The 13,949-nt window shown below is 30.3% G+C and overlaps 2 protein-coding genes across 2 annotated transcripts in view; one reads left to right on the top strand and one right to left on the bottom strand.

Annotated features, from left to right (window-relative positions):
- LOC126742887 (E3 ubiquitin-protein ligase listerin) overlaps window positions 1-813 on the top strand; it is a 51,515-nt gene extending 50,702 nt beyond the window's left edge. The window contains exon 18 of the mRNA XM_050449737.1: window positions 595-813. Within this exon, the coding sequence (XP_050305694.1) occupies window positions 595-654 (60 nt within the window). The 3' untranslated portion in view covers window positions 655-813. The remainder of the gene's footprint in view (window positions 1-594) is intronic.
- Window positions 814-9,507: 8,694 nt separating this feature from the next.
- LOC126743218 (protein crooked neck) lies at window positions 9,508-11,694 on the bottom strand. The gene has a single exon (XM_050450206.1). It carries the CDS (start codon window positions 11,598-11,600, stop codon window positions 9,558-9,560), a length of 2,043 nt encoding a protein of 680 aa, XP_050306163.1. The 5' UTR covers window positions 11,601-11,694; the 3' UTR covers window positions 9,508-9,557.
- Window positions 11,695-13,949: the final 2,255 nt, after the last annotated feature.

Genomic DNA, 13,949 nt, shown 5'->3' with positions numbered 1-13,949 from the left:
TTTCTTTATCAATATTCTGAGACACTTGTTACTTTTTTTTACAGAAAGCCTTTATATTATATTACTATCTATTCTATTGGCAACTTTTGTATGGGCATAAAAGGCCTCGCATATTCAACAATAAAGGAGTTAACATAGGTGCCGAATTTGATCACCTATATATAAACAACTTTTTAAAAATCTAATTAAAACTTTCAAACTTAAGTTTAATTTCATCAAATACCCGGTGCATTCAAGTAAAAAACCATATAGTTCTTTAGGTAGAAGTCTTCTGAACTCTGTAACTATAATTGCACATGGTAAATATAATTTTAAATGTAGGGCATACAAGCAAGAAGCACTTACATTTAAGATAATGGCGTTGTTATGAAGGGTAATTTAGGCAATAGCGTCTATAAAATCTTCAAAATTTAGAAACTTACCTCAAGGATGTCGCCAGCGTTTACTTTAACAAAGTAAATGCAGCAGGCTCCATTATATTTTAAGTATTATGTGCAAGTTATTAATTCTCAAAATGGTGAAAGTTGCGTCATTAGAAGAGGGCTGAAAACGTCGCTTTTATTTAATTATAATTTGTTCTATTATTTGTTTTAGTATAAATGGTTCAGCACTAGTCATCAAACAACCTGCCCCTTATGTCGACATATGTTTTAAGTTTTTATGGAAATACTGAAGAAATAATAAAAAATAATGAGCAAATAAATAATAGATCTTCAATATATTTTTATTATGTTTTTTGTTACATTTAATATAAAGCAAAATTGTTATAGTCTGATCCACTGTACAATAAATATAGTATTTCGACTTTTTAAATTATTATTTTAAATTTTCCTTTCCTTTGCCTAGGGAGATTTGTAGAAAGATAGATATATCACATCACTTTTGTGACTGATTTTGCACATAGGTAAGTATAATAAGTACAGAGTTTTGCAAATTAACTGCTTCATTTTAATAATACATATTTATTAATTTAAGGTATACGTTTAAAGCCTTGTTGATGTTTAAGCCATTAAAATATATTTACCAATAAGTTCATCGCGAAACGATAAAAATTGTTTTTTTTTTGCTGGATATCGGGCACCGAAAATTGTTAAAATTTGTGAAATGCTTAATTCGTATATTATCTGTTCTCAACTTGTTTTATGTTATGTGTATCACAAAAATCGTCAACATGTATGTACCGGGGTGTCCTGGGAATCCGAACTAGATGTTAAACTGCTGGTTCTACATATAATAAATAATCTCGATATGTCTATGAAATGTGACGTTGTGAAGGCTTCCATAGTGCTGCCTACTTCTCAGCCACGAAAATATTCACAAGTGCGTACTGAAGGATAAGTCAAACCCTTCTATAATTATTTGTTCGAAAACTAATCATGAAATATCAAAAATGAAGATTGATATATTTCCTAATATTTATCCAACCGCTGAAAATTTTCACTTAGCAAAGGGTAAGACAATTAAAGATGCAAGGACTCTTATTGGCTGAATTAGCCGCTGAACACATAAAATTAAGAAACTGTTTCAAAAAGAACTGGTTGACTTATGATGTTAAAGAATTTTCTGGCGTGTGTTTGACCACGAGTGGTAGGTATGGCGAAGAAGTATCTCGAATGTAAATTTCAAAAACATTTTAAATAGTAACTCGCAAATATTTTCAGGTGATTTCAAATGTAAAATCTTAGAACTGCTTCTTCCATGAAGAATATTTTAAATATCTGGCAGTTAATTATTCATATCAATAAATTAGGTTATGAGTGGCTGAACATGGGGAGTATTAGCTTTGATTAGAAGGGATATTTTATTCATAATTATGTGTGGTTATTGTTGATAAAATTGCCCATAACGATTAATCTTGAAATCAATAATAAATTAAAAGATAATTTAAAAAATTTAATGCAAATCGTACATTTTGTTATCAATATATGTAGGCATGTTTTATTCGGAGGATATACCCTTAACATTCTTCAACAAATTAAATATAAAATAAATCTTACCAATGATTTCCCAATTTTTGCTAAAAGTTACATATTTCCAGAAATTTATAAAACAAAAGTTACAACAAAAAAATATAATGCTAAATAAAAATATAATTCAATATTCAAATTCGCCTTTTTCTAGTCCAATATCGATGGTATCCAAAAAATTGGTGGAAAAAAGTAATGCAGAATAGTTACTGGTTATCGAAAATTACAATCATTGATGATAAATTTTTAGTGCCTTATATTTCTGATATTTAAGCTGGAACAAAGTTCAATATTTAACTACATTAGATTCAGAAATGTATTTCATATTCATCATATAACGACATTTATAAAATCGCATTTCCAAAGATACCGAACATTACGAATTCGAAAGAATGTCTTTCAGATTAAAAAATGCATACTACGTTTCAGCGTCTAATGAATTAATGTTTTAAGAGTTTTACAAAACGAAATATAAGTATATTTAAATTATGTTATAATATATAGATCTTTCTTTCAAGAACATATTGAAAGGTTAAAATTAACTTATTTTTATTTACAGATTTAACTTTATATTAACCAAATATAAAGTTAAATTTGTAAAAAACTTTTCACTCTTTTTTAGGATTAGCTTAGATTTTAGATTTAGATTAGACTTTGCTAAAATTTCTAAAGTCGAAATTTTATGTTTAAAAAAAAATGCTCAAGAAAAACATAACATTTTCTTTTTTTATCCAACTGTTATCATGTCAATCTCTTTATCACTTAAAACATTTAATACGACTATTGACACATCAAATTATGACATTGCCTATAAAAGTGTTCAAAAAATACTAATACCGACGCATCATCTCGAATTCAAATTAATGATTTAGAAACAATACTATACTAATTTCTTTACAATAATTCTAAAGAAGTTTTAGATTTTGACTAGATTAGATTTAAATTTTGACCGAAATAATTTAAATATAATAAATATATTTCTGAAACTTTACGAAACGCAGAAGAAACCCTTTCAATATTAAGGAGAAGTCCTAAAATTAAAATACTTCCAAGTATTCAATTACGACCTCCTGATAATGATTATACTTCCAATACTATAGTGTACATAATGCAAATGTCACGTTGAAACGTTAATGGAATTTTTTTTTTATTAGACTGTCTATTATATTTGTCTACATTAAAAACTGGTAAAAATCATGCCACATCTTTAAAAAAATACTCAAATAGTTACACATTATTTGAAGATATATATATTTGGCAGTCATTTTTTTCGTCCACGATATTTAAATATGTCAATTTTTTTACACTGGTCCTTTTTGGGTTTTGTGTTTTGTTTTGAATTTTGTTTACATAATAGAAATATTTGAAGTAGAATCCAAGTAATTTCTGTTGCTAAATAACCGACAGTAATGATCTATTGGCCAACTGTGAATGAGAGAATGTGTTCACATAAAAAAAAATTTCACCCGTTCACACAGTTATGTGACACGTTTTCCATATTTTTCTTTCTCAACTATGCCACTTAAGGAAAGTGTTTTCAAAGTTCCTGCATAAATGCGAAAAGAGTGGCACATAAAAAAAAGCACAGCAAACTTCAACTTTTTTCCTGACTGTAAAAGTGTAATTCATGGTAAATATCCAATTTGTCTTGCCAGTCGTTCCTTGTTTTTTCATGCACTAGATGTATTTCAGAAAGTACGCTCATCAAGTGACATAATTTGAGGAAATTGTGCATGAAAAACAAGGTTATCATATTTATGTTTTGGTTTATACAATACGTGGAGACGCCATATATTTAAAAGATAATAATAATAATAAAATTTATTAGTTACCATGGAAATTACATACAATATAAACTTACAGGTGTATTCAATAATTAAGGTAAATAAAAGCTAATGTATCAGACTCCTGCATGGAAAATGCAGGTTTTGTTCTACCTACATAGCTACAACATAAAAAACTTTTTAAACTAAATTACTTCTTAAATAAAACTAAAGAATTAAACTAACAACTAATACATTAAACTAAACTAACTACTAGATATAATGTACATACATTACATCTAGGTAGTTGATGATTTGGTACAGATTACAACAATACAACAATTAAATACGGAAGAATATATCTAATACTAGCCATTCAATTACAATTTATAAACAAGAAAAATTAAAAATAAATCTTCTAGCTCTAATATGCATGTTACTGATTATCTAATAAGATTTGCCTCACTTTTGTTTTGAATCTATAAATGGAATTCGAAATATCAGTTATATCGGGTGATAGCGCATTAATGATATGATAAATATTATAAGAGAATGATTTTTTGAAAAATTGATTTTTGTGTTTGGGAATAGTTAAAGATTTACTTCTTAAATTTAAGTGGTGAATGTCTGTCCGAATGTAATTTTGTTGTATAGGTAGGGAGGACTGTGGTATTTAATAATTTTATAAAATCGCACACTGGAATGTAGCTTACGTCTATTAAACATATTAAGCCACTTAAGTGATCTTAAGTCACGTCATTAAGCTTATGTGATACATGACCTCGCCTATTAATACCATAAATAAAACGAATACAAGAGTTTGCATTTTTCGAACTATATAGGAGTCAAGACCATCTAGACAAGGTCCATAAACCACATCACAATGATTAAAATTTAACAAAACAAGAGAGTCGCATAGCTTACGTTTAATATTCAGATCTAAGTAATGTCGATGAGGGTACATGGTTTTTAGAGCACAATACGACTTTTTAAGATTATTTGATATGTGTCCACTAAACTTTAGCTGTGAATCGAGTGTTAAACCCAAGCTCTTGGTGCTCTCAACTACTTGAAGTTTTTGATGTCCAACAAACAAAGAAAATTCTTCATAAATAGTCCTTATTTGAACTTTACTTCCAAAGAGAATAACTACACATTTTTTAGGGTTTAATTTTAACACATGTTTACTAGAGACTTTAACAAGTGCAACAAGATCAGCATTTATATGGTTCAAAGCAGTTAAATAATCAGAAGGTGCAAAGGAGTAATACAACTGCGTATCATCTGCATAGAAGTGATACTTACAGTATTCAAGATATTGAGGAAAGCAGGTTGTATAAATACTAAATAGTAGTGGCCCCAATATACTACCTTGGGGCACGCCATTAAGAACTGAAAGACGACTTGAAAAGGTTGCATCAATTTTTACCATTCGAGACCTATTACTTTAAAATGACTTTATTAAAGCTATAGCATGATTTGAGAATCCTCTGTAGTGCAGTAAGGCTACCAATGTTTGATGATTTAAAAAATCGAAAGCTTTAGTAAAATCTAGCAATACCAGAGCAGTGACTTTGTTATTATCTCGGCCACGAAAAATTTCATCAGTAAAATCTGCCATTGCTGTTGCGCAACTATATCTACTGCGAAATCCAGATTGCTTAATGGGTAATATTAAAAATCTATTAATATGGTTCCTTATTTGTACATCCAATACGCGTTCTAATATTTGACTATGTGTATAGTCAGTAGGATTACTTACTAGAATTACTTAGACTTAGTAGACTTAGACTTAGTAGAATTACTTTTTGGAAGGGGTAAGACAATGGCTTCCTTCCATCAATTGGGAAAATAGTTAGTTTCTAAGCATTTATTTATTATGTGCGTAATATATTCGCAAATATGAGGACGGCAAAGCTCAAGAAGAGTTATGTTAAGACCGTCTGATCCAAAGGCTTTACTTTTTATTTTTTTAATTATGTTAAATACCTCATAATTTTCCACTGCTCTGAACTGCAAAGTCACTTTTTTTATTGGTTGAATAAAAATTTAAAAGTTCTTGATTTAAAGGCTGATTTCAGATAGTAGAGTTTATAAAAAAATTGTTAAATTGATCAACATCATTAAACTGCACCGGAATATTTTTTTTCTTAGACGGAGTTAGTTTATTAAGTTCCTCTCATTTTTCTCGAGTACTGCAATTTTTAAATTTATGCTTATAATAGGCTTTGCGTTTTATTCTTATTGAAGCTGTTCTTAAGTTTCTTAATGATTTATAATATTCCCATTTTTCTGGACGTTTAGTGCGTTTAAACTGCTGAAGAGCTGAATCTCTTAATTTCTGCATTTTCTTAATATTCTCTGTAATCCAGGATAGGAAGGATTTTTTAGGCAATGTAATTGTTGTAAGAGGAACGTGAATATCAAATAGGCTAGTTATAGCGTTGCTAAGAAATACGACTTTTTGATTAACATCAACGATATTGTAAACATTATTAAACGGTATCGATTGAAGGTCATTTTAAAATAGGTTATAGTTTATATTTTTTAGATTTCTAGAAATGATAGTTTTTGGTTTATAATTTAATTTGGCCTTTTGTATCTCACAATAGACTACGAAGTCGGAAGTCGTCGGAAAAATCAGAACAGATAACACCAGTGCATTCAATTTGGTCATAATTAGTGACTATTAAATCAATTAGGGAACTAGAAGATTTTGTGACTCTGGTTGGCTCCATTATAATTTGTTTTAATTTGAAGGGCTCAAACATCGAAACTAACTTTTTTGTGAAAAGATTATCGGATTGTAACATATCAATATTAAAGTCTCCTATACAAAATATGTATAAAGAAAACAAGTTAGAAACAATGTCCTCCATTTTGTTTAAAAACTGCTGAATATTCGATCTAGGTGGTCTATAAATTATTCAAATAACAAAATGTTCTTTCTTTATTGTAATTTTTACCCAGATACATTCTAAAAACTCATGACTCAGAAAAGAGAATTTCAGTTTTAAATTGATTTCTAATATAAAGAGCCAAACCGCCCCCGCGGCCATACGCCCTATCGCATCTTTTTAAGGTATAATTATTAAGTTTTATATTATTGTTTGGTACATCTGGACCTAGCCAAGTTTCAGTCACACCAACAATGTCGAAATTATTGTTGAAAATGGTAGTCTTAAACTCGTCCAAATGCGGAACTAGTGATCTAACATTAATTTGAGAAATACGTAAAGATATGTTGTCCCTACCATAAACAATTATTTGAAGTAAGGCAGAAGAAAACCAGAAAAAAAAATCTTTAAATAACTAAAACTAAGGTTTACTAAACTAAGGCTTATTCTGTTAACAAAAAATAATGTATACCTTTATTTTGTTTTTTTGCTTTTTGTTCCTTTTTCTAAACTGGAGGTAGAAGTGGTTCTAGCGGCAACAGTTCTGGTAAGAATACGATTTAAAACCGTAGGAGTGCTGTTTATGACGATTTCCTGGCTCTTTCCTGATTTATCTTGATTCTGATTAACCCTGGCTGGTAGAGCTACCTAGGAGGTCTTAAGTGGTGATTTGTCCTTTTCAGTAGTGACACGGGATGACGTTGAAGGTGCACTATTGTTACGAGTTAGCTGTTTCTTATTTATAAAGAATTCTGAAAAGGATACTTCGTCAGCCTCTATCAGATCGGTTACACTAAACACTTCTTCGTTAACTATTAGTTGGTTTTGTGATATTTTTGCTGTGAAACCTTTACTTTTGGCTAACTTAAAAAATGTGTAAATAATTTTTTGCTCTTGCTGTTGTTGGACAGTTAGATCATTGGCAATTGTAATCCCAGTACCCTTTAATTTATATAAGTTTTTCAGTACCGATTTCTTATCTAGGAAACGAGTAAACCTAATAACTGGTCTATTGGCCTTTTCTTTTTTGCCAACTCTGTAAATATTGTCAATACTTTGCAGATTTATTTGGACTGACAACGTGTCACTTAACAGTTGATGAATTATGTCTTCCAAATTATCTTCGTTTTTCTTGCAGTCCAAAAATGATAACTTGATTCCTCTTACTGGATTGTTCAATCTTTTGCAATTTTTTACTGACTTCCAGTTCCAAGATCCTATCTTCCAAAGCTTCTATTTTTTCTTTCAAATTCTTTAAATCTTCCTTCTAGTCTGCACATCTATCTTAATAGCATTACTTTGCAGCTTCACCTCTTGCAATAGTTGAAAGATCTGTTCATTAGTTATGGGAGACATTTTGCTTTAAAAATCTGGCCAATTTGCTTTTATAGTAGGTCTCGCTGACCGGTATGCTACTATCAGATTCCTTAAGATAACAATGACTTGGAACTTTTTACAAATTAGAGGTGATATTTTATATTGTTTTGATTTTTTAAACTTCTTATTTATAAATGAAAACATTTATTAAACTTACAGATTTTCATAGAGTTGGTTGTCTGGTATTGAACGAATTAATATCACTAACTTTCATGTTTTAATTTTTTTATTAATACTTAACGAGGAGCAAAGAAAATTAAGTTTGTTTTATTGTTAGATGTTGAAATTTTTTGAGTTCAGATTGAAACATTTGCCGAACCTCTGTTCCTGATAAACCGTGAAATATAGCCCCTGTAATATATTAATGGAATATATGTTATATATTAATATTTGAAGTACAGAACCGCAACACTGGAAATCGCACAGGCTTTATACCAATGGATTGCCATAATTCTACCTAAATAAACTCTTTACTAATTAAGCGCTTGATTGAGTTTAATAGTAAATTACATAAAGGGATGAAAACTTGTGATAGTTTAAGTCACTTCAAAAGGAACTTACATCTTCTTTAATAAAAATTAGTGTACTGATGTTTTATAGTGTTTTTATATTTTCAATTTTACTATTTTAGTCATGTTTATTATTATTTTATTCTGGTTTTTGTTTAAATATCAAATCTACTAGATTTTAAGTTTATTGTTGTATTTTTTGTGTAAAGTTTATTACTAATTTCTTGTATGCTCATATAAGGCTTGCATACACTTTGACTTTCTTTGTAAACATTCTTGGATTAGGGTTAATTTTTACTACTCTTAAGTCTGTTTTTTGTATTATATGTGTGTACTATCTAAGTTAATTTTTTTTTGCATATAGGTTGAATGTTGGCTGAAAGTCCGTTCATGACTTATATTAACCAAGAGCCTGATATACTAATCCTTTATTAACATTTTTGGCTTAAACTTACTTAATTCAAACAATAATCATTGAATCACACCTTTCCATTTACATTTAGAATTCTTCAGCTACTCAAAAAAAATATATAAGACAAAATTTAAATATTAAAGGTAAAGATATATAGAAAGGAATGATAAAAATTATCATAAAACTATATACATACACTAAATATATTTTAACACTAGTGAAATAATATGTAGAACATGATGATCAACTGAGGAAAAAAATTACTTAATAGGCAGCATCAGACATAATCATCACATAACAGATAATATAAAAAGCATACCAGATGATATCTACAAATGCATTAAAATAAATAAATGAGCAGAAAACCTATAATATTAGTGACCTAACTCTAAAAGAAGATTATAAATTGTTCTTAAAAGAAAAGAAAACAGTCACAAACAATATTTTGGAAGATGTTTGGTATAGAGAGAGAGTTAATTTAATATGTAAATTATTTTTTAGCAGAAATTTTTAAAAAGAATAATGTTAAATTACTGAAAAATTGGAATTATTCTGAAAAGAAACACTTAAAAAAATCCTTAATGACTTAAAAATTATATTACAGTATTAAAAAAAGTTGACAGTACATTTTTTCAACTCTCTGCTTCATTACTCTTTTTACTTTCATCATCTTGAGGAACATGTTTTTTCCAATTCTTTGCTGCAGCCAACAGTTTGAGGTTAGGCCTATTCGATTCATCCTCTGGAAAGATATAGTCAAACACCTCCTCCCATCCTTGTTCATTGCCTTCATCATCCACCACTTTTTGTCTTTTCTTAATTCTTTTAGGCATTTTATTATTAATTTTTTCTTGAGATGCTTCATCTCCATGTGTTACTTCAAACTCTTTCCAGTTTTCGAAGAGCAACACCCTGTTTTCCTTATCTATTGAATTTTTAAGATTCTCATTTCCTCTCTCAAATATTCTTCTAGCCAATCTTATGTTCATACCATCTTCAGCTTCTTGATTTAGTTCAAACTTAGCATAAGACAACCATACTTTAACATGTGAAGTTCTTTCCAAAAGTCGTTCATATAACTGTCTAGCATTCTCTGTTTCTTCTTGAGATATTTCAAAATCTATATAAGATTTCCACAACAGCTCAGGCATATCTAATCTGGGTTGATTAACTGCAAGTTCATAAATACCTCTAGCTCTCTCTACATCTCCTAATAGTGTCTCTAATTCAGCAAATTTCATCCATGTAACACAGTTTTCTGGCCCAAACTCCAAGAATTTTTCATAAAGGGTTCTGCATCTATCAAACTCTCTTAATTGGATTTCTATGTCTATGTAGCCTCTAAATAACTTATCTCTTGGGCACATACCTATGCCCATGCCAAGAAACTTTCTAGCTGTGGTCAAATTTTTTTGTCTAATTTCAAACTTGGCATATAACAACCAAATTTTTGAGAATGTGAAAACTTTGTGGGGCAATAGTTCTAGACATGCCTTGTAAACTTGTCTAGCTCTCTCATAATCTTGGGTTTCAAGTTCTTCAAAAAAAGCATAATTTATCCATAAATAAATATACCTTCTCCAAAGGTCTTTACTTTTTGATGGTGGGACATTTGCAATAGCTCTTTCATAGGTCTCCCTAATAATATCAGTCTCCCCTTGTCCTTCAACAAGTCTTATATAGTCAAACCAGGCATCATAGTTTGTAGGGTTTTCAGCAATTTCTTGCTCATATTGAAACTTTCTTTTGGAGACAATAACTTCTTCAATACCTGTCCTATCACCAAATTTCTTCTCATGAATTGTATATGCCTTATAGAGCTCCTTAGTATCTTCTTTAGGGATGTTATCTAATGCATATTTATAAATAACTCTTGCTCTATCATGTTCCTTTTGGTTTTCCTCAAACTTGGCAAAAGCAATATATAGTTTCTCTTCCATATGTTCATCACCAAAAAACTGTACAGCTCTTTCATAAATTTGCCTTGCTGAATGTATAAAACCATGGTTTTCTTCAAATCGTGCATATTTAATCCAGTGTTTTACATCTGGATGTGTGATTACAAATATCTCATATATTTTACGAGCTCTATCAATCTCTTTATACCTCAATTCAAAGTTAATATAGGTCTGCCAAGCCTGTTCATCAGGCTGCCATTCCATCCATCTTTCAAAAACTGCTCTAGCTCCAGGGATGTTTTCCAACATTTCTTCCATGTAAGTGTACTTGTACCAAAACTGATTTACTCTGGGTAGAATTGTAACAGCTCGGTCCCATAGATTTCTTGCATGGTTCACCTGGCGGTTTCGCATTTCCATCTCTGTGTATTTTAACCATATTGTAATATTCCGGTGATCTACATCAAGTGCTCTTTCCCAAACAGACCTTGCCCTTTGTATTTCTTTCTGTGCCTCTTCCCATTGCGCATACTTTATCCAATTAGATATTACCATCCGATTTTTGCGAATGTTATCCTCAAACTGCTTACGCCTTCGAAGCTGGTAGTCTGCTAGTTCTGCTGGATCAGAGATCTTTTGCTTCGGGGGCGGTGGCAAGATTTCAAGATCTCTTTCTTTAGCTTCTCGCAAAAGCTGCTCAGCAGTGATTTGGATTTCTGCTGGCGCTTTATTTTTCACTTTAGCCACTTTTGGTATTTTTTGAGCTTTTGTTTCCATTGCTGCTACGTAATAATAAAACTAATCTGAGAAACTAACTTTATTTACGAAAAAGAAAAATGAAAACAAAATATTCACAATTTGCTATTTTAAGGTTAAGGGGCAGAAAACGTCATTGTCAAACCTGTCAAGGACACCTGATAGATTTTTAATAGCGAATTCCATTTGTAATAAAAATTCATAACAGCTCTGCTATTCTCCAGTGCTCCAAAAATCTCGGTATCTCTTGGTATATTGATACGAGTCTTAGGTTCAGAGAGCATGTAAAAAAATTGTTACAAGAGACATATGTTAAAATATTGTACTCAAACAGCAACAACATAATAACATTGTGTACTACCCCTCAATCAAATTTTTAAAAATAGACTTCAGTATGGGCAGAATGTCTGTTGTAGGTACATTTATGGTTTGAGAAAATATTATCATGTCTCCAAAAAAGTTGGTTAAGAATATGCAACAGAGTGCGATTACATCACACCACTTTTTTGATCAAATTGTTCAAAAGACCACAATATCTATGTGAAAAGCTTATTTTTCGTGAAGAGGTTCGTGATAGAGTCCTTAGACATCAGGTTCATCTGACTGTGCCTCAGTACAGAACAGCACTTTTTCAGGGTAGTTTAGTTACGTAGCTGTGAGCAATTATAACGCTTTAAATGGTGTTCTATAAATATAGGATTCTTTAAACGGAAATTTGAAAGCTACCTTTTAGCCTTGCAAGTATAATTCTAGGTATCCCTTCAATAGGTACACTAATTGTTTTATTTTTGTATAAGAATTTAAATTTTTTGTTAGTTATATTGTGAAATAAGGCATATTATGTAGCAATTGATGGTTAAGTGTGAGAGTAACCCTAGGTTAAACTTCGCCATCTTTGCTGCATAATGTGCAACTTTTGTATGCACATTTATTTTGTTCTTATATAATAAAGACGTTTTTTATTATTATTGTTATGGCACTATTTGTGCTGCCAAAAATGCGTAATCCTAAAATTCAAATTTAAAATATGCTTTACTGTTTTAAACACTTGTTGTTGTGAACAAAGCTGTATAAAACAAAATAATAAAAAGTAGGTGACAACAAACAACAAAAAATATATTATATATACACACAAATAAAAATAAAACTAAATTAAAATAAAAAAAGTGCTGATAAAACCTAAAGCTAAAAAAAACACAATTAAACGTATACCAGTAGGAACAAAATACATTAAAAGGTATCATTATAATATTCTTCAATATCATAATAGGGTCTTACAACAAGCAATTTCTTGACTTCCTTTTTAAATCTATAAGCCTGAGAAATCTGTCTTGTTCTGGTAGGCAAATGGATAAAAAGTTAAGGACGCAACAGAGTCATGAACCAGGGCTGATTTGAGAATAGGCATAGGGTGCTATGTGCTTGCCTTGTAGAGTAAAAAGACAAATCCTGACTCAAACTGCCACCATATCTCTTGTGTATTAAAGATACTTTTTAAAGTATAAAGAGACAGGGCAATGTAAAAAATGTGTCCGCAACAGAGAGAAACTTACATGAATCTGTAGCTTTGACTTTAACAACATGCCCAAAAACATATGCCATACCGTAAATGGGATACAATTAATGTAAAAAATGCCTATTTAGTTAATACCTTTATCTAACTCATTGTAAATTATCCTAATTGCAAAGCAGTTTTCTACCCAGTCGTTCAATATGTGTGTGAAATGTTAATTTATTATCTATTTGAATGATTAAGAATTTAATCTAGTACTTAACAATTGATTTTCTAGGTAAACTGGTCCCAAGTTACATTTAAATGAGAGAATGTTGGTTTTTGAAACATTAAAACAAAGTTTATTTGAGTCGCACCAAGTTTTATTTAGAGGCAGGTCATTATTAACAATTTTTGGCAGGATAACGGAGATACGAACATTATATTAATTAAATAACAGGGAGTGCGGACTATAATTTAAATAATATAACATCGATCGGACGCTAGTTTCATACACATGGATTTACCTCAACTTCTGCAAACCATACATTTACATGTGTATATAAATAATATAAAACTAGTAAACTAAGTAATAAATAATACTAAAACTAATTTTGGCATTTGTAAAGCATAACTGTTGGCAACCCATCTAACTAAACAGATTTGCAAGAAAGTGTGGCCAAATCCAGCGCCAAATTTGAATTGAACTAAGCGCGGGAAACTCGAATTTTAAAACGGAGAACTCAGCTTGAGAAAAGTACTAAATGCCACGATCTACAGCTACTCCGCCCACAATAGATTGTCTTCACTTCTTGTACTTCCCAACTCATTTTCTTTTTATATTTTTTAAGTCACAAAAAATTTAAAAACAATTTGCA

This window comes from Anthonomus grandis, chromosome 12 (genome assembly GCF_022605725.1).
Source record: "Anthonomus grandis grandis chromosome 12, icAntGran1.3, whole genome shotgun sequence".
In the NCBI taxonomy this organism is placed as follows: domain Eukaryota; kingdom Metazoa; phylum Arthropoda; class Insecta; order Coleoptera; family Curculionidae; genus Anthonomus; species Anthonomus grandis.
Note: the sequence above shows the minus strand (reverse complement) of the source record. Positions and strands in the feature narration are given on the sequence as shown.